General features: G+C 40.7%; 1 protein-coding gene across 3 annotated transcripts in view; it reads right to left on the reverse strand.

The window, feature by feature from the left end:
- The window catches only part of LOC125357081 (sine oculis binding protein homolog), a 169111-nt gene that overhangs the window by 64793 nt on the left and 79825 nt on the right, over nt 1-24493 (reverse strand). For 2 of the 3 annotated variants that reach the window (XM_048353738.1, XM_048353740.1), the window contains one exon: nt 7279-7374. The exons of the other annotated variant lie outside the window; for it this stretch is intronic. In XM_048353738.1, the coding sequence (XP_048209695.1) occupies nt 7279-7374 (96 nt within the window). The remainder of the gene's footprint in view (nt 1-7278; nt 7375-24493) is intronic. 3 annotated transcript variants of the gene reach the window in all.

Consider the following 24493-nt stretch of genomic DNA (forward strand, 5'->3'; position numbering starts at 1 on the left):
ACACTATCAGGGGTCGTTTATTTGGTAATGTAGGTGTATTCTGATATAGATACATTTTCCTTTTTATTTTTTGCATTAATTTCCTTCCTTCCTTTTTGCCTTTTTTAAATTTTATTTTGGCAGGTTCTTGCTATCAGGTCCAGCTGATCTGAAATTCGCTCAGTAGGCCCAGGTTGGCCTCTAATTCACAAATCCACCTTCCAAATGTTAGGATTACAACTGTGTACCACTGAAGCCAGCCTTAGTTGCATATTCTAAGGTAAACAATTTTACTATTATTACATGGTTGGTCAGGGTGAAGAGATCTGAGATTATGTAGAGCATATTCCTTGGGAGTTTTTTAAGGTTAGCTTCATTGTGTACTTTGTCTCTATCCTTATTCCCAAGAAAATGTTGTGAATTTTGCATGGGAATGTGCACATGAAAAACTTTCAGATAATATACTAACTAGCACTATTAACTAGTCTACGATGTGCCTGAAAGTAAACAGCTTTGGAGTAACAATAATCATAATCATAGTAATATTGATTAATTGGCAAATACTTTTTCTAAGCTTTTTACAGGACTCATTTATTTGTTTGTTTATTTAAATTTGTCGGTTGTGGGGCATGAACTCAGGGCGTGGGCGGTGTCCCTGAGCATCTTTGTGTTCAAGAGTAGTGCTCTGCCATTGAGCCACAGTGCCACTTCTGGATTTTTGGTGGATAATTTTTGGAGATAAGAGCCTCATGGACTTTGCTGACTGGGCTGGCTTCTAACTGAGCTTCTCAGATCTCAACTTGTTGAGTTACTAGGATTATGAAGTAGACAGAAGTATTTCTCCTGGTCTTTCCAGCATCCAGTTGCTGAAATGTGGCAAAAACTATTGTTCTTCCTTATAGCCAAGGGCACAGACACAGAGATTCAATATTTTGCCCAAAGCCAAATAGCCAATGGGTGACGTGGCAGATTATAGACTGAGCAAATCAATCTGTTTTAACAATCCATATTCTTTACCACAATATTAGAATAATCTTTTAGAGTCTTCTTTTAAAAAAATAGCTAGACACTGCAATTCTTTACAAAACAACATGTGGACTGTAGCCAACCAGCATGTCTCAAATACCCTGGGCATAGACAAGCAGATAGGTATTCAAGGGCTCCCCATAATTGTTTTACCTCAATTAAAATACTATATTTAGACTTTGGAAATACTGCACCCAAAACAATTGGGAAGAAACTCAAATTGAGAAATAAAGAGGCACTCTGAATATTTGCCTCAAAATATAATTTAAACAAATGCCTGCTTCTAGTTCCATTTTATTAGTAATAAAACTACTATTTATTGAGCTTTTACTACAGTTCAGGCATACCAAGTGCTTCAGATATTATATGAACTCTATGAGGTGATTAGGTACTATATTTATCCTTGTATTGATAGAGACACCAGACCTCAGGGAAAGCAAGAAAGTTGCCTGGGTGAACACCTGACATGTCTGAAGAGCAAAGGTTAAGACTTTTCTGTTATCTATTAAACCACAATGTGTGTTTAAAGAGAACACATAATGTTAGAGCTCTGAAGCTTTAAGAACTACTGGATATACTGCATCAGAAATCATTATGCCTCAGACTTTTGTGCACCTGAAGCTAGAAAGGCAAAGATCCTTCCATATCTTGGGCAAAGAAGCCTGCTAGGAACCAAGGGCCTCCAATCAAATAAAACTTCTTACCCTCAAACGCCCCTGTATCAGACATTTCCCAGGTGACTTTTCATACAAATGAAGAAACTAAAGAATTAAAATAGGGTTCACATGGTGGGAAAAGAAAAGAGATGGTCCACTGTAATCCACTTTGCACAAGGAAGAGGAAAGGACCTAAACCACAAGACTATGACAGAAATGGGAAGAAAGAGGAGAGGGGGCGGGTAGAGACAGCTGGAGAACAAAGAGAAGCTATGGCAGACAAAATAGGACAGCTCAAGTGGTATTCCCACGGTTTGCTTTGTATTAACATAAAAATGATTGCTGGAGAGCCTAATTATGCCACTCCTATTGGAACAACTAGAAGTGGCATAGTCCAAGATTGATACTTTTATTCCCAGAAAGTTCTATTTGTCTAACAAAAACAGTTCAGATCACTAAAGGAACATGAGAATAGCCACAGACTAAATAAATCTGGAGGGAAGATGAGGGATAATGGTGAGAAAAGCCCCTTTCTCTAGACAGCAAGTAGTCCTGGGGGTTTTCTGGATCATTCTACACCTTTGGGGCTATTACAATTACTATCTCATGGTACACAGTACACTACACATGCATATGTCCTATGATGTTTTATTTGATGTGATGAGAGTTCATGTGTGTCACCATGAATTTGGACTTTCCATGCCTGTACTGTTCATCTATAATATCAAAGTAACCATCTACATTCAAGTTGAATTTACTGCCATTGGTTGGAAGCACAGTATTAAAGGGAGCATATTACACCTATTTTGAAAAGCCTATTAAGTGTCAAATGAAATGTGTCAGTCTTTATCACCCTTTTAGGGTTCTCATTATATGTCACACTCTAGTAGGAAAGTTCTAGCAATGTCAAATTCATAACGGCAATCCAGAATTTCCCTTTCATTGCTGAGATGGACTGTTATGTACTGGTGGGTTGAGCTTGCCTACAAAGAGATTTGGCCTTATGTTAAACATAAATACATTTAGAACCAGAGGCCTGACAGGAAAGAAGATTGAGCCAACTCAGGCACTGTGCTCTTCACCTTTAGGACTTTCTGAATGTAGTCTGACAGTCTGAAACTTACAAATCAGTGTACAACCAAGGGTTACCTGTTTCATGTATGCATTGCTCTCCAGCCTCAAGTCCCTATTTAGCTGGTATCAATGGGATCTCCCACTAGAGAAGAGAAAGCTAATTTTTTTCTAAATCCTTCCCTTCTAAAGAAAAATATATGTTCATAATACACTGTCAAAAGAAAAAGGAGATAGAGAGAAAAAGGGAAGCAAGATGAATCTTGAGTTGGTAATTTTTGAAGCTGAGTGAAAGATACATGGGGGTGCATTTTACAATTCTTACTACTCTAATTTTGTCTATATTAAAAACTTTTCACAAACTTGAAACCAAATTGAACTATTCAGATGCAGACTCAACAGGATGGAGCAAGTATTGGGACCTCTACAAATGGACTTGTCTGCCTGTCGACCCTTTAGGTACTGTACACTTGACCAACTAAGATGCTAACCAGGGTGTGAAGCACCTGGCTTGCAATTTCCCCACCTCTGTGCCTTTGCCCATTATATTTCCTCTGCTTGGAATATCCCTTCTGTTACATGCCAGCTGAAGCTATCAAAGGTTAACTTCTATAAAGCCTAGGTCAAAGGTATCCTCCTTTCGATCTTTAATGGCTGCATTAAAAAATAATCTCATCTGCTTTTTATACCAGAACTTTGCTCATACTCTTTTGGGACACCACTCACTGAGTAATAACATTCACAATCATAAGAATAACCACGGTTAATCTGTACTGTTAATTTGACTTACTATGTGCTAAATGCTTTAAATATGTCATCATTTTCAATCCTTACAATATCTTCTGAAGTTACTGGCTTTCCTTATACATTTTTTAGAGATGAAGATCTGAAGCTCATAGAGGAGAGGTCCAATAGGTCAATTAGAAATCCAACATGCTATCAGATCAGATGTATCATGAAAATTTTGAAGCCTTCTTATGGTCCTCGGTTATAAAGTCTAAGTTGGGCAAACTTTTGACCTTTTCACCTGAGAGTACATAAGGATTACTACTGTTCTGCATATACTTGCTCTTTCTACTAAATTATAAGTTCCTCTGGAAAGTGAGTATATCTTTTACTAGCTCATGTCCCCATCTGTATTGTCTAATACAACGCCTTATGCATAGAAGATGCCAGGTAATGTGTTATTAATGGAATACCTCATTAATACAAAGCCTTCCAACTGCTGAAGAGTATGGCAAGTTTTTCTAATTCCACCTTCCTGCCTCCAAAAAGAAGTGAGATGGAAAATAGCCCACAGAACAGCCAAAGCTTTCTCCTCCCCATCATCTCTGTTTACAAGGCCAGAAATGAAAATAGTTTTCATCTTCTCCCTATACTGGCATTGTAAGTGACCAGAAAGAATTCTTTCCTGTGCTATTTTTATTTAGTCTCCCAGCTGTGGGCTCCCTCCCACTCTCTCTGCAAAACCCTCACCCTATCAGCCCCAGGAAAAGCAATAGGCATTCAGATTTGGGGCAATGACTTGGGAATCTGAAACTGAGAACAAACTGATTTCCCCTTTTATTTTTCTCTTTTATTTCTCTCTCAGGATTTCCTAAACCTGGTATCTCTTGGGCCAAACAATATTACACTAGACGCTGCTATTCTGTGCTTCTAGTCTGACCTTCCTCACCAACACAGGTGTTTTCTGGATTGGGTCTAAGAAAATGTGGGAAATAGGCTCAGTTGTCTTTTTTTCTTTTCTCAAACCTCTCAACATCCCTCTTCTTTTAGCTTTAGGTCTTTTCCTTCCAAGGACACATTTTATGCCCGATCTCTATAAGGAATTACCCCTAGCAAACTTTCAAGAATTGAGAATGAACTGGCTGATGAAAAGATGTGAACCCAAAATGGGCTGAAGGACCTCATTTCTCTCTAGCTCCTAATCCAATCCTACCTACTATGAACAATTTATTGAGTGAAATAAGAAGACTTCCAATCCCAAAAGAAAGAGGTAATAATGATAAAAGGATTAACAATGGAGTTAGTACAATTTCTAACTAGATTCTTGGCCATCAAACTAAATATCTTGTCATCTGTGTTGTAGATTAAGTGTAAAGGCAAATATCACAGTTTGGGATAGCTTACAAGAAATCTACAGTTGCACAGCAGAATTTCCTATCAGTCAATGCTTTCTTGGTGGGTACTTCTGATTGTGCACATACTTGTGCATTCCAGGCATTGATTTTACTTTGCTTTTCTTTAGGTTACTTAATATTTCTGCCTCTTCCAAGAAGCAGAGGGGGAGGTGGACAGACACATCCCAAGAGTCAATAATGTTGAGATAATGTCTTGTCTACCTGGCCAAGGCACTCTCTGTCAGTGCCTGAGGCCATGTCTGGAGACATAGCTATGTGCTCCAGATCAGCTGGGATCCCAGAAGAACTCTATGGCCTCAATGCTTTCTCCTCCTTTCCCAATTGGCAGCTGTTCTGCCTGCAGTAAGCCATGCTAGAAGATGGCAGAACTACCCTTGAGCTAAAAAGGCACTTTGGAGTGGAGCTTGCAATCTTCTCTGACAGATTCTCTCAAAATCTGCTCTAAGCTGTACTAAGTAAACTCCAAGGACTTCCTATTTCTCTCTTCAGAATAAAAAATATCTTTTTTTCCCCACACAGAAGCATATAACTTCTCAAGACTTCATGAGAGCCAAATGCCATCACTTTTCTTGTAGCTGAAAAAAACTTAATTTTCTCCTTGAAGAAATAAGCATACTTGTGTTTTGTCTTTATTCTTCTTTTTTCTTTTATCACAGGAAAGTATGCTGAACAAAATAGAGCACTTTAACAGTGACCAGACGGGTGAAGATTGTACCAAATCTGTCTAAACTACTGCCAACACAATGTTCTGTATAAACACAGAAATGATAAAACATCTATTTTCTCTAAAGATAGGTGGAAATGATATTCATATATATTTTTACTTCCTCCAGTATAAACTGACCACAACCAGGACTCAAAAAATAGAAATAAACAAATAGAATATAATAAACAGAAAAAACCAACAGAAAAAATTAAATATGACACATTCGTTTCAACAATTTCTCTTTAAAAATGAAAGCTACTCCCCCAAAGCATTCTGATTCTCAAAACATAGCATAAATGGCTCTCTGACCTAACCAAAATTATGAAGAGAAACATTAAAACTGAAATGGAAAGGGTTTCCCCAGAACAGGCAACGCTAATGGGGAGTTGAAGAGCCCCTAAAATAAAATACCAGGTGAGTTCACTTTTTACTTAAAAGATGGCATGTATTATAAGCTGCAAATCTGCTGGAGGGTTGGTGGGTCTAGGAACTGCTTTTACAAGTAAGTAGCCCTATTATATCTATGGAGACTGTGGCCAGGAACAGAAGGCTCTTGCTGTCAACATCTAGCTACTGTGGCTAGAAGGGGTAAGACCTATATTTTTCTCTCTTCTACTGCTCTTTGGACCCTTTGTTTCTAATGAACAGTTGGTGTGAGAACTGAATCCAAAGGCCATTACACATAGGACTTCCTAGTGCAGGGGCCTGGCAGAGTTACTGTTTCTAGCCAAAAAAAATTAAACAGAAATTAAACTACCTCAAAATGTAACAACTGAGCATCCTCATTCTCTTCCCCTGTTTTCATTTAGTTGAAGCAAATGTTTTGCTTTAAATGCAATTGAAAAGGAAAAGAACATTTAGGGGCAACATAGCTAGATGCTTCCCAAAGCTTCATTTTTCAAAAGCAGCGCTTGAATCTCTAAATAAATGACAATTCATTCTCTGTTTACTTTAGGTAAACAGAAAATGCATTGCAGAGCACTCATTTTCAAAAGCTAATCAAGAACATTAGGTCCCAACAGATTCATTTAATAGAAATATAATAGGCATTCCTACTCGCTTTTCATCTTGTCTCGCTGTAAATGCTAAAATGAACAGCAAATTAACCCTGCGTTGGAACCGAGTTTGTGTCGCAGCTGATGCCCTCTTTCTCACGACTTGTAAACAGCCCCCCATTCTGTCACTGCTTTGACTCCTTCTGCAGAGGAGAGACGACCAAGCTTGGCAAGAGACTGGAGCAATACTTGAACTCTGAAGGGAGTACTGCGCGTCAAGTCTGCTATCTTTTCTAGCAGGACAAAATATCTCAACAGTTGTCTCCTACAATAGTGCACAATTAGGATGTAGGAGGAGGGGTGGGGTGAGGTTTTGTCGTTTGTTCCCCCCGCGAAGCTACATATATCAAGTGTCTTTATATTTTTAACTTTACTAGCCATTCTCCAAGGGACTTCTTATAAACTACTATACAAAACAAGCTGATAAATACAGGGCCATTCAAGATCTAGCATCAGAAAAGATTTGCAAACAATGTGAGACCTTATAATTACTATTCAGTGATATCAAAATTAGCATTTAGAACTCTACACAGGAAAAACTATAATATTTCATAAATTATGTAATCACGAACAAACCCTTTCAAATACTGTTTTCACTGTGCTAAAGTAACATTCTAGACTTGTTGTAAGTATGTTATTCTTACAAGTAGTTCGCAGTTATTCTTGAAGGCAAGCCTTGGAGTTTCCTTAGCATAGTGCTGCTGGGGAAAATTTTCAGCATGTCCATCTTCATCTCTAGCCTGAAGGGAAATATAATGGCCTATTTAGGGACTTACAAATAATGGAAGAAGAAAAAAAAAAGCTAAAAGCATAACAGCTCAGATCATTAAACAAATGGGAATCCAGAAATAACAACATCATTAAGAAGTTTGTTTAAATACGCAGTATGCCTTTTAGACATCAAAATTTGGCATTTGTTTTTCTTTACATTGTTTAGTTTGAATGTGCAATTTCACTTGTGGGGTAATAGTTATAATAACATAAAGCAAATCCAAATCAACTAATTTTGTTGGAAATTACCGCCACTTTAGTCTTCCAGTGCACAACACACGTTCATTGCACATTTAAGATTATATGACATACATACGTGTTTAAACTTTTTTGGCATGCTTAAGCAATCTCTAGATAATGCACTTTTAAGAAATTCTAATAGCAAGGCCATAAGAAAAGCAGTTTGCATCATTATATTTTGCATTGTAATACTATTAGAGATAAACTGATTCCTCTCAATTTTTAAATAAAGATCTGAAAGGAGCGATGATCTAGTAAGAACAATGATTCTTCAATCAAATGCAGTAAAAAACTGGATTTAATTAAGAAGCTGCATTAAAGTTACTGGTTATTTTGATCTACACTGTTAATTAAGAAAGCTGAAGTTTAAATGGAGACATTAACAGAACCCATTAGCAATATCACTGGCATACAGTCTTCTCTTTCTAGTCTCTATCCATTTCTGGTTTGGAGTTGGCAAGCAGGCAGAGGTAGGTAGAAGGGGCGTGTCTGCAGCACACTCATTAGACCATTCATTAGAGTGACACTTGCACTCTGGCTATGCTCTCATCTCTTCTTAGTCCTAACTGCTCTCTCTTTCCTGGCCTCCTGAAATTCACAGCTGAGCTGTCTCCCTCACATATGGCTTGCATATAATTATGCATATTCCATTTTGCACTGCATTAAAATGATGAGCTCCTGGCTCCCTGCCAGCTGATTTTTAAAAGCCCCAGTGAAGTTGGAAAAAGGAGAGAAACACAGGGAGAGCCGCACAGGAAGCAGCAGGTAGTTCTGTCTGCTGTCTCTTTAGATAAAATGTGTGTCTGACACCAAGGGAACAGCTGAAAACTACCTGTTGTGATGTATGGGCTGGGGGAGAGGGGGGAGACAATGAGCATAGTCAGTGGCATACGGATGACAATGCGTATGGATTGTTTCCCTTCTGCCCCAATGAGTGGCACTCAGAGCTCCCCAGCCACCCATGGAATGTCATTTTAGGAAGGCATCTATGTTTTTGTACTCATGAGAATGGATCGCTTATTTTTAATAAAGGTCTCTGCTACTTATTGCAGGGAGGATGGAATTTGGGTGTGGAATGTCACAGGCAGTAAGAGTTGAATTGAAAGATATCATTCTGCCTTCGTTTCTCCTCTGGGACTTGGTGCCTTTTTATTGTACCCTTTTCCCTGATCAAATCAGAGTAAAATAAAAATGACATTACAGGATTGGCAATGTGTGACAGAAAAAAAAGTGAATGCTGTGCATGTCCAGTGGCTGTCAAAATGACGAAAACCAACCATGGTTTTTCTCAGTGCTCCAGAACTACTCTGCAGTTACTTGGGAGCACAGGTGCACATAGCTCAAAGGAGACCCATTTTAAACCCCAGCCAGTGGAGGGATCAGTGGAATGTAGAAACAAAAGGAGGTTTTAAGAAAGCTGTAAGCTACATTTAAATGGGCAACAACGATATTAGATTCTTTTAAAGAAAAACTTTAAGTCACTGTGTGAAGTCTAGGTCTCTTAGAGAAAGGGGTCCTGTCTATTTCCTCATTCAAATGTCCATCCTATGACTTACTTACTTTTAGTTGGCACTTTATAAACATTCAAGTGAAGGGGGAAAATGTCAGAATAGTAAGTAGATCCTGCCATAAACAATTCTGTAGCAAAATGCCACCTCAAAATATGTTAAATTTGGTGGTAGGTTTATTATATTCCTGATGCACCATGATACATATGTTTGGAAGACCAATTTGCATATAGTTTACAAAGGCTACTATTTACATATGTATGTCTATATTCAATATATATGTATCTTGTGTATAAATATTCATAAGGTAGAATATGTTTATTATGCATGTACTATGTATACACATTCATACACACCAGATGCCTAGGGCTATTTTCAACATTAGTTGCAAAAATACATTCATTCTGCTTACATGTTAAGGTGCTCACAATGCTTCTCATGCATCTAAAGCACAAAAACATCTCATTATCTAAGATTTGAATGTGCTTTATAAGTTCCATACAAGGCCTCATAATTTCTGAGGTTATATTAAGCAGCTGTGGAAGAGAAAGGAGAGGAGGACTGAAGGAGATTGGAAAATAAAGACAGGAAGCCAGGAATTTGCTTCTTTTCTGAGCTGTTACATTCACATCTACATCAAACTCTCATGGCCCTGGGCCCTTTGACACTCAAACCTGACTCCAGAGTCCAAGAAATTCTATCTGTTCCCATCAATGGCCTCGAAATGGAAAGGACACAAAGTTCAAGGAGCTCAGACCATCACTCACACTCATCTGACTGGTATAGTCCACTTTTCATACTGAAGTTTTGCAATGTGAAATTTTGAATCACTTTATAGAACTAGGGATATACACTGAAGTATTCATTTGAGGCAACCGTTCTCGATTGTGGCTACATATTAGAATCATGTACGATGTTCTCTCTCTACTCATGCCTGGCTCTTCCCTGTCCCTTACCTTCCCAGGATCCTGATTTAATTGGTACAGAGTGGGGCCTGGGCCTGAGTTTTGTTTTATTTTAAGAAAAAAGGTGATTGCAATGGACACTCAGGGCTGGGAACTACTGGTGTAAAGAAAGTACCTGCAGGTATCCACAGAACAAATACTAGACAGAATCACTGTAGTGCTCAGAGGTCATGGGATTTGACCCCCAAGGTGGCTCTTATGCTAAAGATTCAAGACCTCATCTGACTAGCTGCATCACTTCCCATTATCTTTCTCTTTGTTTCTCAGTATGTGGTACAACCAAGTCTTGAAGAAAAGCCTTCAAAAAGGCCTTCTTGACTCTTTCTAATTAAAACCAGCATGTCCCTCTGTTCTCTCTTGACTTATCGCAGTTGTAGTACTGGAACCACTGGTGTGATTCTCTCTCACCCCAAGCTACACACAAGCTCAGGGAGGCCAGAGCTGGTTCTACTTCCCACCACTGTCTCTAACCATTGCTGGGTGCCTGGTGAGTACCCTCTAAGAAAGAGTTCTAGCATCACTCCACAGCTACTTCGAGGAAGTTCAGAGAGGAATGAATAGTAGCTGCCTGCAGCGTGTGGAAAACAACTTTGTGTCTGTCAATGTCTGTCCTTCAGTGATGAGACACTTAGGAGCTCTGTCCAGCCCTGGCGGCTGAGGGCAATGTTACATAGAGCCCATCCACATCTCCTTATCTTTCAATGATTTGGGGATGTTTTACAAACTCTTATATATTGAAGACAGTGCCTTATTCTATCTACATCTGTCTCATTTGGGGTGCCAGACAATGACTTACCAGGAAGAGGAGGGGTTACACAGAGGGAGCCAATTCCCCCTGAAGGGAGGGGGATGCGCACACTGAAACTGTTTAGAAACACTGGCTCATGGTAACAACATAAGGCAGGCCAACTTTTAGCCAGTTTTATGATTGTTTTTTAAATTTACTCCAGACAATGCATTCTTTAATTGCTTGCCGGACCACCCCACTGGTGGCTATTGGCACCCAATGGGGCCGGCAGAACTGTATTAATGTCTGACTTTGTTCTGGGGAGTGACAAGTTCTGAAAGAAAGAATCTCAAGACACTTCATCATGAACTAACTCTCTCCATGTGTCCCATTCCCAATAGCTTTATCCCAACGAATGTGCTAGATATTTACACCACTACTGGGAAATGCAAATAGAAAGCATTCTTTGTGCATTTGACAACAAATATGTAATGACAAATGTGAGTGTCGGGCCAAAGGTACATTTTCCAACAGTTGTTCTAAGAAAACTTCTTGCCATGAGAGTGGGGAAAAAAAATCCATCACTGAAACTATGAGGGAATTTCCCATCTTTTTTGACAGTCATGCATATGTTTGCCTTGTTTTTCTTTTTTTTGAGACAGGATCTTGCTATACAGCCCAGGTTTGTTCGTACCTCTTGAATGTGGAGATTACAGGTGTGAGCCATCATACTAAGTTGCATGCATTCACTTTCATGCCATGTCTAGCCTTAATGTAAACACTAGGTTACATTAGTAACTTCGGCTAATTGTCTATTTCAAAACCTTGTCTTAAGCTTGACAGTCACTTCTTTGCCTGAATATCAATATTTCTTTTGATTTTGACAGTAAACTTTAATTCTCTGAAAAATCCACTTCTTCCTTCAGCCTCATGTCTTGGTGTAATATACACATGGGGCAAGAGCAGCAATTCTTTCTCCTCTAGACAACACCTTTAGAGAAGATGGAACCTTCTAGAAACAGCTCCATTTGCCTGTCTCAGAGAAGTGCCTTGTCTCTGGCTCAAATAGAAGACTTAACATTGTTGTCATGTAAGTGGAAAGATAATTAGGCTTCAGAGTTATACTTCCCTGCAATGAATGGGAGCACAGACTTTGGTGTTATTATGATGTCAGGATTTTGTTAGGAAAGAGGAATGGTTTTACCTGGAATCAGAGCCAGGGCAGTGAGGCAGAGGGTCCCAACTCAGCCTTCTCAAGCTGCAGCAGATACAGCTGTGTCAGCCCACGCTGTTGGTGTCATTACCAGACTTAGAAACACCAAAAATAGTACATCTCAATGTTTTAGGAACAGGTTTAGAGATGAGGGGTTACACAGAAAAAAAAAAAAAAGAGAGGAATCTTAACTTCATGGTTTATAACTAATTTTTGGACCAGAAGTAATACAGTTACTTTTTAAAATTGAAGGCAAAAAAAGGAGGATGCGACTTCAGTGAACTCTGGAAGCTTTGCTTTCTGGTAGTCCGTTTCTAGTCTATCCTCCCTTTCTCAAATGCTTACATACATGATCTTCTGGAAGCTCAGAGAGGAGTAAACAGCAGCTACACTGACTGCATTTCAGTGTGTTGTGAACACCTTTGTGAAGGCAAGGTCAGTTAGTGTCTGCCCTTCAGTGAACACCTAGGAGCTCTGTCCAGCCAAGGCTGCCTCTGCTGGAATGACATAGGAAGTTCAGGGGTGGCTTCCTGCTCCTCCTTGAGTTACCACCCACTTGCTCAGTAGCCCAGCTCCTCCTGACGGAATCCGCAATTCTGGGTTCCCTGTTTTGTATCTCATTTTTTAAATCATATATATTGGTTAAGCCTCCATTCAGACTACATTTCCTTTAGGAAGCCACCTGTGAACATTTCCCCCCAATTCTAATCTAAGCTCTGTGCCCTGAGTCTCAGTATGTGTTTTCATTCTAACTATTGCGCTATAGAGTGACCATCAGTGTTTGTTTCCCCTCTCCCCGCACCTGCTCCTATCCCCCATGAATCAGCAGGGCCAATGAGTATACAAACTGGGTTCTGTTCACATGCAAATCTCCAGAGCCTGGTCTAGCACATGGCATATTAGAAGAGATCAATGAATGAGTGACCAAACAAATGAATGGGTTGCTATTCTTGAACTCTAATGCTAGAGTTGCTATTGCACAGGACTGCACTGAGTCCTAAACCTAGAGGGTTCTTTGCATACTTATGTCTCAGCATACTCTTAACTGAACCTTCCCTGACTAATTCACAAGCTTCTGCCCAATATGTGTTCCTCCTAGTATGTTAGATGCTAAGGTATGAGCCTCACTGAAGATCTTGTACTTGATTTGGACTTTGGTCAATAATAGTTTTACCCCACATCTTTCTCTTCTCTACTTCCTCACTGGTCTGACCCTCTAGTCTTTGCTAACCATAAATCCATTCCTGGATGAGGTTAACCAAGGAGATATCCTGTTCCCTGTTTCAGATACCTCACTTTTTCCTAGTGCCCCAGGCTAGTCTGGGACACCTCAATGTAACTTGTCTTGATTGTGACTAATCTCTCTTCTACAGACTGGAAACTCCTTAAAGGCCAGGAGCATATATTACAGAGAAAGCACTAGCCATGTTTGTATTAACACACAACCCTGAAAATATATGTTGAACAGATTCACTAACCACATTTGTGCCTTAAGCCAAGGTCACAGTACTTCATTTTTCTCTACTCTGAGTTGCCTACCTCTACAAGAAGATATCCCTATAGTTTGAATTGTGTGTGCATGCAGCACCCACAAACAATCTTCTCCTGGACAGAGGACATCTGGCATCAGACTCCCCCCTCTGGAAAGTCTCCAGGAGCCTGGGACTACTCAAAGCTGGGCCAAGGCACCTGTTCAGTTTGCAGTACCACCATCTTTGCACCAGGTCCCCTTACCCAGTCTCTCAGCTGCTTGTTCAAGATTGCCTGTGGGGATGGCTTCAACATAGCTGATTTGTTTTGTTCTTTTAACAAAATGTATTTAAATTCCTGCTTAATACGTAGCCTGAAGGAGAAGCTGTTTCCCCAAGTGAAGTTTCTCCTAATTAACCCTCCATTCTCTTCAACTGGCTAGCAGATAGGCCCTGTCCATACCTCTCCAGCCTCCTCTGACAGCCCACACACCTCTGATGGATGCGGAGAATTTATTTGCTGCAGCTATTTTTCACTCCATGCAAACCTTTATATATATCATAAATTTTTAATATCCAATTTGGAGTCTTCAAAGAATAATGGTAACAAATATGCAACATGAAGATAATGGGAACTGAATCATGTTTATGGCTTCCCTGAGCATCTCCTTAAAGATGTCAGGTCAGAGCCACTCAGAGCTGCACACGTGTGGGGCTGATCTCGGACCTGATTAATGGCTGCCCTTACTCAGGGGCCCTAATGGATTACACAACGGTTACCGCAAAAGATTCCACATCAGCCTGAAATACAGCTGCTATATGAACCAAAATATGTCATGCTTTCCCCAGCACGTTAAAACGGTATCTGGGATAATCAGAATGGTTCTGAAGAAGCTCTGTTTTACTTTCTCTTTTTAAATTCATTTTTCCTTTATTGGACAGCTGGCTCTTCAGCATTTATTTTCCACTGGTCTTTGTCAGGTCACCTGAGTGTCTTTGTTTGCTAGGAATTGTTATTTCAAGGTGTCCATAGGTAAGACCCAGCAGCTGGACCGGGCAGGTCCCTTTTCTATTCTCTGTGAAAGCCACACCACCATCACACCCTGGCAGCTTCTGATTATTCTGGGACCTTTAATCCACAGTGGATTATCTCAACTCCTTGATGGCTCCCCTCCCCCTGCCACTCTCCCCCGCCCACTGCCTGCCTTTTGGCTTCTTCACTATTCATTTGCATCTATTACCCAGAGACCTGTGGGGGAAAACAAAAGGCAGGGAAACACAAATGATTCCACTCTGCTACTGGGTGGCACCCATAAAATGCTTAAATAATTGGCCTAATCGAGACATTCAGTTAATTCCTTTTATTCCTGTTTTCTGAAATCACTAGGCAGAGAGGGTTGGGCTCCTAGCTTATATGAAAACCTCATGATGGACTCAAGAAATAAAAGAAAATATGAAACAGGCAAGGGCTACAAGGGGGATTTTAGAACCCCACCTGTGAGGTTAGAAAAGGATCCAGGCATTATGGAGGAGATTTATCATGTACTGATGTCCCCCCCCCCCCCGAGAAAGAGCTTGGCCTTAAATAGGATTAGGAAACACACTAACCAGATTGAGATATTGCTCTGGATATTATCAGGAATTAATAATATAGCTATCATTTCTGCAGCTTTTAGGTACACCCCAGGCATCATTATAAGTACTTTATATGTATTAACACATTTAATACACATATCCTTCCCTCATATCTATGAGACAGATACTATCATCTCTCTCTCTCTCTCTCTCTCTCTCTCTATCTATCTATCTATCTATCTATTTGTATATATCTGTGCCATAGGTAGTTAGATAGGTAGGTAGGTAGATAGATAAGGCATGGACTGCTAGTTTTGTTTACACAAACTCACACAACTAACATGTGGTAAGACCAGGCAGTCTAACCCCAGAGTCCCATTCTGTCTCCTGATGGTTTACTAGTTAGTTGGATAGTGAATCAATGTGCAGTAACTTGGCAATCGTGGTGTCATTAAATTTAAAATATATTATTAACAATGGAGGTTTTCATAGTTCTTGGGTTTCGCATTCCAAGACTGAAGGAAATTAGGAAAAGAAGGTGGGACTGACAAAAAGAAGCAGGAGTGGGATCTGCAAGTGTCAGTAAATCTCCAGCACAGCCCAAGGGAAATGGAACTTCAGAATTCATAAACTTAATTCTTCATCAAACTTCTTTGCCCTGACTCCTTTGGATAGACTTCAGGTAATCAATTATGACACCTAGGTCCCTAAATATTACAAAAGACATGTCTATGGAACCAATCCAGATCCCTTTAATAATTCCATTAATTTCTAAAAGCATCACTAATATAATTTTTAGAAATTAATCCTGTAGGTGATGCTATGGAGACTACAAAGGGCATTTGTTATTGTATCTCATTCATTTCTGTCAATCTGATATATAAAGCAGACCGTAACTTTGTTCATCATGAGTCAGTTCATCAAGACATTAAATATTTTGGGTGAATTAGTGACATTGAGCCCCCGAAGTTGCCTTGCTGAGAACGAGCCTAGTCTGGGGTGATTGTTAAAAGGAGATACAGGAGAATGTAAAAGTTCAGAGAGCCAAAGGCCAGCTTCTAGCCTCTGCAAAACCACAATGCCCTCCATTGCCAAAACAGAGAGAGAGAGAGAGAGAGAGAGAGAGAGAGAGAGAGAGAGAGAGAGAGAGGGAGCGCAATGGCGTTCTGAGCATGCTGACCAGCTAATTAGCTCAGTGGGTGTGAGTCATATGATGCAAGAGCCTTGGGTCACGGTCCTGCACAAATTCACTTGCTCTGCGTCACAGTCACAAAACATACCATCATTGTGGCCTGCCATGCCACACATGCATGGGTCTTAGCAAAGGGGAGAGAAGCTGGAAAACATTTGAGAGGATGAGGATGAATCACTACACATTTCTCACCACTTGTGGAAGAAACAACTCAAAGGCCGTACCCTGGTGAGGATGGTCACAGATAGCTATGAATCATGAAATGAGACACATGGGACCCTTGAATCCATTTTTAAATCTGCGCCTAAGATCATTCATTTCAGAGCTAACAGCAATACTCGTCAAAGGCATGATGTCACAACTGCAATTTGTAATAAGGGCTCAGCACTAAGACCAATTTATTTTCTCCCCAACAGCTAAAGAAAATATTATCATCAGGGTCTGGGTATGATAGACTTGTCTATACTTGAACATTTCTAAGTTAAGCCTCAGTCTACCCCAACCCTGGGTATCCACCATCCAACAGAGCAGGCCAGAACAGATGACCCATCACTGCACTCTCGTTGCTGGTTCCTTACCTGCTACAGCTGAGAGCCCACTTTCCCTCCACACCCAGCTCTCAAACCACATCCTGAGTGTGCTCCTGATGTGTGTACTTGGGTTAGTCAGAGCTTGCCATTCCACGTAGGTATTGCCTGGACTCTATCACTAGCCCTGATATCCCACCCTGCTCACTTCTCTGGCTGGGGACAGTTTTAGAGTCAACATCCCATAATCATGCCCAAAGTACAACTTATCTTAAATATATGATTTTCTTAGCAAGAAACATAGTAGTGCACAATGAAACCTAAAATTGTTCTGGACACAAAAAATAAAGCCCAGAAGTGGGATAATACCCTGACTTTTACTGTGCATTGTGAACATAAATGTTCCAGCCAGCAAGTAGTAATGCTGTGATTTATGCCAGTGGATATAAGAAAAGGAGAAAGATGGGGTGACACATCCATTGGCTTTGCCCCTAGGTCTTTCAGAGTGTGAAGTCCGGATGTGATTCTGAACATGCTGATCTTCCTGACAGCTTCAATTACGATCCATGTGCCACTTGACCTGTTAATGGGGGCATCGTCAGGCTTAAAGAGGGAAAATGCCTACATTATTCTGTTTCCAAACCAGGACCAATCAGCGACATTGAGGAGCCAAATGTAAAGATGGCAGCAAAGGGGCTTCATAAATAATGACCTCTGCTCAAATGATACTCTCTGGAGTCTTAATTTTAAGTCCCAGCCATTCTGCTGATGATGAATGGAGGTAATAAAAGGTAGAACTATAGCATGTTTAAATAGCGAACAATCATTTAGCAGGATCTGACTGAGCCTTAGGGATGGGCCTGTTGAAGATAACTGCTAAGTATCAGGCTAAGGTCTACTTCTGGATGACAACTTCAGTCGGTTCTTGCTCCTCATCCTCTTTATTATTGTTCTTGTTATTATTACATTTCAAGAAGGTATATTTGGGGATGAAAGCCCAAGTACAGAAATGTAAAAAGGGCCTGAGTTTCCACATCTCTTTTTGGCATATGTTAGGGACACGATGTGGCTTTCTGACCGCACATTGGGCCCTTTGTATGCTCCATTCCCTCTGGTTGGCAAAATCCCAATACTATTCCAGTTCTGTGGAATCCTGGTATCTCAACTGACCATTCTTCCTCTAGCTAGCACCCACCAGAAAAAGGTTCCCATCCCTCAGTGAGACTGGATCCCACTAGGAAAGCATCACCACTTCCAGAACCTTCTAATTCAATTACTGCTGCATGAGGCTGTCACCAGGCACAAAGGTAAAACTCAATACAGAAGTTACTTTGACAACAATAGTAAAATGGCACAGGTTTTCAATGCCAGATACATTCTAGCTTCATTTCAGGAAAACGAAATGTAGGGAAGCTAAGTAACTTGTCCTATACTCAAAAGCTTCAAAAGGCACACTGGGCATGTCACTAGGAATCCCAGTTACTTGAAACGTGAAGGCTAGAAGATTATGTGTTTGAGGCCAGCCTGGACAAAGTTAGTGAGACCTTACGTTAGAAGCAAAATACAAACAAAAGGGCTGGGGTGTGACTCTAGAGTTAGAGCTCTTGCCTAGCATGTTTTATCCCTGGATTGAATCCTCAGTGAGAAGGGGGAAGAGGGGAAGAAAAGAAAAAGCTCCAAAAGGTAAAGAAAGCTAGGCTCTGAATGCCATGTCATGATATCAGGTGTGGGCTCCTGAACCCCATATGAGCACAGTCAACAGCAGACAGGTTGGTGATGATGAGCAACAGAAGATGCAGCTATTACTGGAGGAAGGCAGAGACATCATGGCCCAAATGCTCACATTCCAGTAGGTCCTTGGGGGAGAAGGAAATCCTGTCCTCTGGTCTTTCTCCTTGGTGGCTGAGCAGTGATGCCCAATACAGTTCAAATAGATGGGTGTCTAGGGAGGCAGCATCTCACCAAGGACCCTCAGATTAATCTACTAGGCAGAAGGAGCCCAGGCCAAAGGGAGAGACTACCACAGCCTAAGCCCCCAGGATAGAGAGAATGGAATACTATGCATTTGAGGTAATGGGACAGGGATAATGGAGGGGTAGCGGAGTGGATTATAGATGGAAAGAGGAATTTCCAGGGAAGCTTTGTGCAAGGAACCCTGAATAGAGAGGAGGAAAAACAGGCTTCTGATGTTGACAGACAGCCCACAGGGAGCCATACTTAGAAATCTTCTTTCAGGTTCGAAGGTAAGAGTGAGAACTCAGATCTTTTCTCTGGTATCTAGGAAGATCAAGTTATATATATATATATATATATATATATATATTTATTTATTTATTTTTATTTATTTATTTATTTATTTATTTTTGCCAGTCCTGGTGCTTGGACTTAGGGCCTGAGCACTGTCCCTGGCTTCTTCTTGCTCAAGGCTAGCACTCTGCCACTTGAGCCACAGCGCCACTTCTGGCGATTTTCTGTATATGTGGTGCTGGGGAATCGAACCTAGGGCCTCATGTATACGAGGCAAGCAGTCTAGCCACTAGGCCATATCCCCAGCCCCAGTCAAGTTATATTTTTAAGGACATGAATTCTAGATTTGTCAACTGTGTTTTTTTGAAGCCTAATCAGAGAATGGAAAACCACTATGTTTTGATGTGGAAACAGTAAAAGGGAAATAGAAAGTTCTCATTAAATAAATTACTAATGATTAGCTTTCCCTCATTAATAAAAACAAGCAGAATTTACATGTAATCAAATGTCCAAACATAAGAGGTATTTTAATTAATTCCTTCGTCATGTCGGATGACAGACCCTGTCTTTGAATTAGTAAAAGAAAAGTTTTGTGCGAGTTCCTAAACTGTAGGATAGAATATTCCATATTTATACAAAACACTGCATATGGCAAGGGAAGCTTACATATTTCTCTTGTTCTCCACTCATTATGGAATTCTTTATTTGTCATTATTTATTGAGCACCTACTTTGTACCCAGCAGGAGTAGGCAACTAGATAACTGAGCACCTAAAACAAACTGGATCCAGACTACATGTTCACATTTTAATTTTTGAAAATTTATGATCATTATGAAACAAATGGTCACCTGCACAAAGTGTCATAGGTTGTCTATTTATGTCTAACTTAAAACCTAGATTTTACATAATTATGATATTGTAAAGGTAAACTGAAGTGAACTGTACAAGGTGCTAGCAGATAATATCCTCATAAGAGGCAAGAATCATAAGGAAAAGAAAAACAAAACAAGAAACAGTGAGATCAAATTTTTAAGAGCCAAGCATCTCATGTGCTACTTGTCTGAGGAGTACAAAGAGGGATGAAGTACAAAGAGGGCTACTTCCTGTCATCCAACTGGAATTTGATTCCTGGTGCCACCACTGATGATGTGGGGGGAGGGGCAAAACCTAAACATATGTAAAACAGGGGAGTAACATCCAGTTCAGAAACCTGGCCAGGTGCTAGTACCTCAGGCCTGTAATCCTACCTACTCAAGAGACTGAGATCTGAGGATCATGGTTTGAAGTCAGCTTGGGCTGGGAAGTCCATGAGTCTCTTATCTCCAATTAACCAGCAAAAATCTGGAAGTGAGCTGGGCGCTGGTGGCTTATGCTTGTAATCCTAGCTACTCAGGAGGCTGAGATCTGAGGATCACAGTTCAAAGCCAGCCCAGACAGGAAAGCCCATGAGACTCTTATCTCCAATTAACCATCAGAAAACCATAAGGGGCTCTGTAGCTCAAGTGGTAGAGGGCTAGCCTTGAGCTGAAGAGCTCAGGGATAGTGCCTAGGCCCTGAGTTCAAGCCTCACGACCAAAAAAACAATAAAAATAAAAATTGGGAAGTGGTGTTGTGGCTTAAGTTGGTAGAGCACTAAGCCTTGAGTATAAAAAAAGTTAAGAAAAGCTAAGTGACAGTGGCCAGGCCCCCTCAGTCCCAAGTACTGACACAGAAAGAGACAGCGAGAGAGAAGGAAATTTGTTGCAAGGATTAAGTGAAAGAGTCCTTTATGGGCTCCCTGTGAGCCCTAGCACATAGTAAGTCCTTGGTATATGACAGCTACTTAAATCTCACAAATCTGCCTTTTTCCTACAGAGAAACCTCAGTTTTCAGGATGGCAATAGGAATTCACTATCATTTCTTATCATTCAAGTCTTGGTGGAAATTAAGTTGCACACAGCTAGAAGAGAAGTTTAGCAGCCAAAGGCAAAGGCAAAGATAATGGTGAAGGTTGAGGAACTCCAGAAAGGCATAAACATTAACTAACACTGTCCTACCCATCCACACAATTTGGACATAGTCAAGACGTAATGGTCACTTATTTATCCCTCTGCCATCTGACTGTCCATTTTGCTCCCTGCATAAATAAAGCATCCTTTCTGTGTACTTTTCATCTCTTCGTGTTCTATGTGTTTTCTGTGCAACTTCTAAGTCAACACACATCCCTGGCACCAGACATGTAGACAGCCCAGGAATGGCCTTCACCACAACTCTTTATTCTGTATATTCCAACGTACTAATGTTACCCTGCATAACTTTGCTCCTAACCCAATAACAGAGTTTGTCTTCATAGTTTGTAGATTTAAGCACTCCGCAGAGGTAGGGGCACACAGACATGGAATTCACATGCTCTTTCCAAGATGAACAGCATAGTCAAAGATACAAAACCATGGAAAAAGTAAAGGACAGAATGAGCTTCTGAACAATTGGATATTTGGCCCACCACTTTAAAAACAGAAGGTGTGCAAATTGGCAGAAAAAATCATTTTTTTGTGTGCAGGTACTGGGGCTCGAGGTTAGGACCTGGGTGCTGTCCCTTAGCTTTTGTACTCAAGGGTGGTGCCCTACTACTTGAGCCACAGTTCTGCTTTTATTAATTTTGGGTGGGGGGAAAGAGGAGGTGTTAATTGCAGATAAGAGTCCCATGGATTTTCCTGGCCAGGCTGACTTCAAATCTCAACCCTCAGCTCTCAAACTCCATAGTAGCTAGGATGGCAGGCATGAGTCACCAGGGCTGAACTAGCAGATATGTTCTTATCTGAAGAAACTAGAGCTTTTCTTTTTAAACTAAACTCTGCAGCTTTTATTTGGTCTGTATTCAGTTTAGAGTTTGATTCAAAATTTCTGTCTTTTGAGGCTTTTTTTTAACCAGTCCTGGGGCTTGAACTCAGGGCCTGAGCACTAACCCTCGCTTCTCTTTGCTCAAGACTAGCACTCTACCTCTTGATCCACAGTGCCACTTCTGGCTTTTTCTGCTTATATGGTGCTGAGGAATTGAACTCAGGGCTTCATGCATGCTAGGAAAGCCCTCTACCACTAACCCACATTCCCAGCCCCATGAGGGTTGGTGTTTAATTTATTTATTTTTAATGTACTCATCCCTATCTTTCTGTGATATAACATTTCTTTTCGTTATAATACCAAGACATGGCTCATCATTTCTGCTCATTTCTGCTGCGCAAGTGAGAGCAGACACCCCTCCCTGGGTCATGATCAATCTGAAAGGGCTTTCTTTTGTTTTACTGTCTTATTTTACCCTAAAGTAAAATGTCTTCCTGTACTAAGCATTTTTATTTCTACTTCTTCCCAACCCTTGGCTTGCCACAGGAAGCTGCTCTACAGGTACCTTATAATGTATATGCTTATTTGCCTCTTTATATGACATCCTGCCCTCCTGTGCTCTAGAGTTTGATGTCTGTGAAGATATAATCAAAATGAAATTGTATTAGTTTAGATTAGCATCTGTGGCAGCAATTCCTATAAATGATACAGACAAGGCAGTAGCTATCATGTCTGTCTTGTTTCAAGGTAAAAATGAAAAATGACATCTTTGATGGAGAAGACTCCACAGAGACCTGAGTAGAAATGAGGCCTGTTCCTTTGCTCACAGACAGCTCTCTTTCCCATCATATGGCTGACAGGTGTGTAATCATGTTCCTTAGTCACAGTTTGTGCTAAAATAACCAATTACCAAATGAATGAGAATTGAGCTCCAACATGACTGTCGCCACCCCTGCAAAGTGACAATGTGTCATCCAAAGCACAAGGAGGCTCTGACTGGTTTCTTCGTGGCCACTGATGCTCTCCAAGGCTGTGAGAAGCCCCTCCCGTTAGTGACTGCAATAAAATGCAGGGTATTTCTTCTTTCACTCCTGGCTCTTAGAATGTAGATGGCAATAGCCCATGACGGCCAGTCAGCTTCCTGGGCAACTCAACATTGTCTCTATTATTTTTTTGTCTGATCTTTTCAGAGCACATTACCATCTGTTCTCTCTCTCTCTGTGTCTCTGTCTCTCTCTGTCTCTCTCTTTCTCTCTCTCCTCTCCCTCCCACCATTCCCCTGAGGTTTGAACTCAGGCCATGTTTGTTCATTCATTGGCGATAGAGTCTTGTGGACTTTTTCTGCCTGAACTGGCATGGAATCACAGTTCTCTGGAGTTCGGCCTCCTAATCAGCTAGGATTACAAGTGTGAGCCACTGGCATCATTTCTCACGGAGAACCACTGTGATCTTTCTGCCCGACCTGCTTTCCTAGTGAGCAGACAGTATTTCTCATCAGCACACTCTTTCCTCCAACACCTCTGGAGTAAACGTAGCCCTCTAGTAGACCCTAGAGAAACAAAGGACAAAGATAAAATCCAAGAACCCTGCTATTCCAAGTACATCTTCCCTAGGCAAGGAACTCCCTAGCCCCACTGGTCAGGGAAGGCATGATAGCATACAGGTAGCTATGGATCTACAGTAGTCCTAGGATGCAGGTATAGTTAAAAATAAATAAATAAATAAATAAATAAATAAATAAATAAATAGTGAATTTTCTTAGCATTCATGAAAAACACAAGCACAAGCATGCTATTTTCTACTGGTGCAAAGAGTATTTGTTAAGATGCTAGGGTTTTTCTTTCATATGGTTTATCCCCTGTTGTCAATGTATTTGATTTTGGTACCCTGGGTATTGTACATATGTTTATCTGAATTAGGGAAGGGAAGGGGAACATCAAAATGGTGAGACAAAGGACAAAGGGCAAACCAATGCAAAGTGATACTCACAAAATGATCTGTTGGGAATTAATTGTACAACTTGAGGGGGGTTGGGAGGAGGAAAAATGGGAGAAAAATGAGGGAGGGGATAACAAGTTTGACCTTATTGTGTAACTGTTAACTCCTCTGTACATCACATTGACAACAAAAACAAATGTAAAAAGATGCTAGGGAAGGAAACCTATGAGTAACTCAAAGTTAAGAACAAAGTGGAGATATTCACAATGGACTGATTATAACAGCACTGTTGTTCTGCTTATGTGGAGCTTCTTCAAATCTAGACCAACCGCTCCTCTATCAGACACATCCTGTCTTGTTCTCCTAGGAAGACATATGCCTTCCCTCCCAGCCTGCTGTCTGAAGGTAAAAAGAAATGGCTGCCCTATGGCTTTGTTCTCCATCCCAAAGGAAAGTTCATGGTACCCACACCTCAGATAAGTTAGAATGATTGTGGTCATCATGTGACAATGACAATGAGACTCAAGAAAATATATATATATATTTTTTTGGCCAGTCCTGGGCCTTGGACTCAGGGCCTGAGCACTGTCCCTGGCTTCTTCCCGCTCAAGGCTAGCACTCTGCCACGTGAGCCACAGCGCCGCTTCTGGCCGTTTTTTCTGTATA

Source organism: Perognathus longimembris, chromosome 9, assembly GCF_023159225.1.
Source record: "Perognathus longimembris pacificus isolate PPM17 chromosome 9, ASM2315922v1, whole genome shotgun sequence".
In the NCBI taxonomy this organism is placed as follows: Eukaryota; Metazoa; Chordata; class Mammalia; order Rodentia; family Heteromyidae; genus Perognathus; species Perognathus longimembris.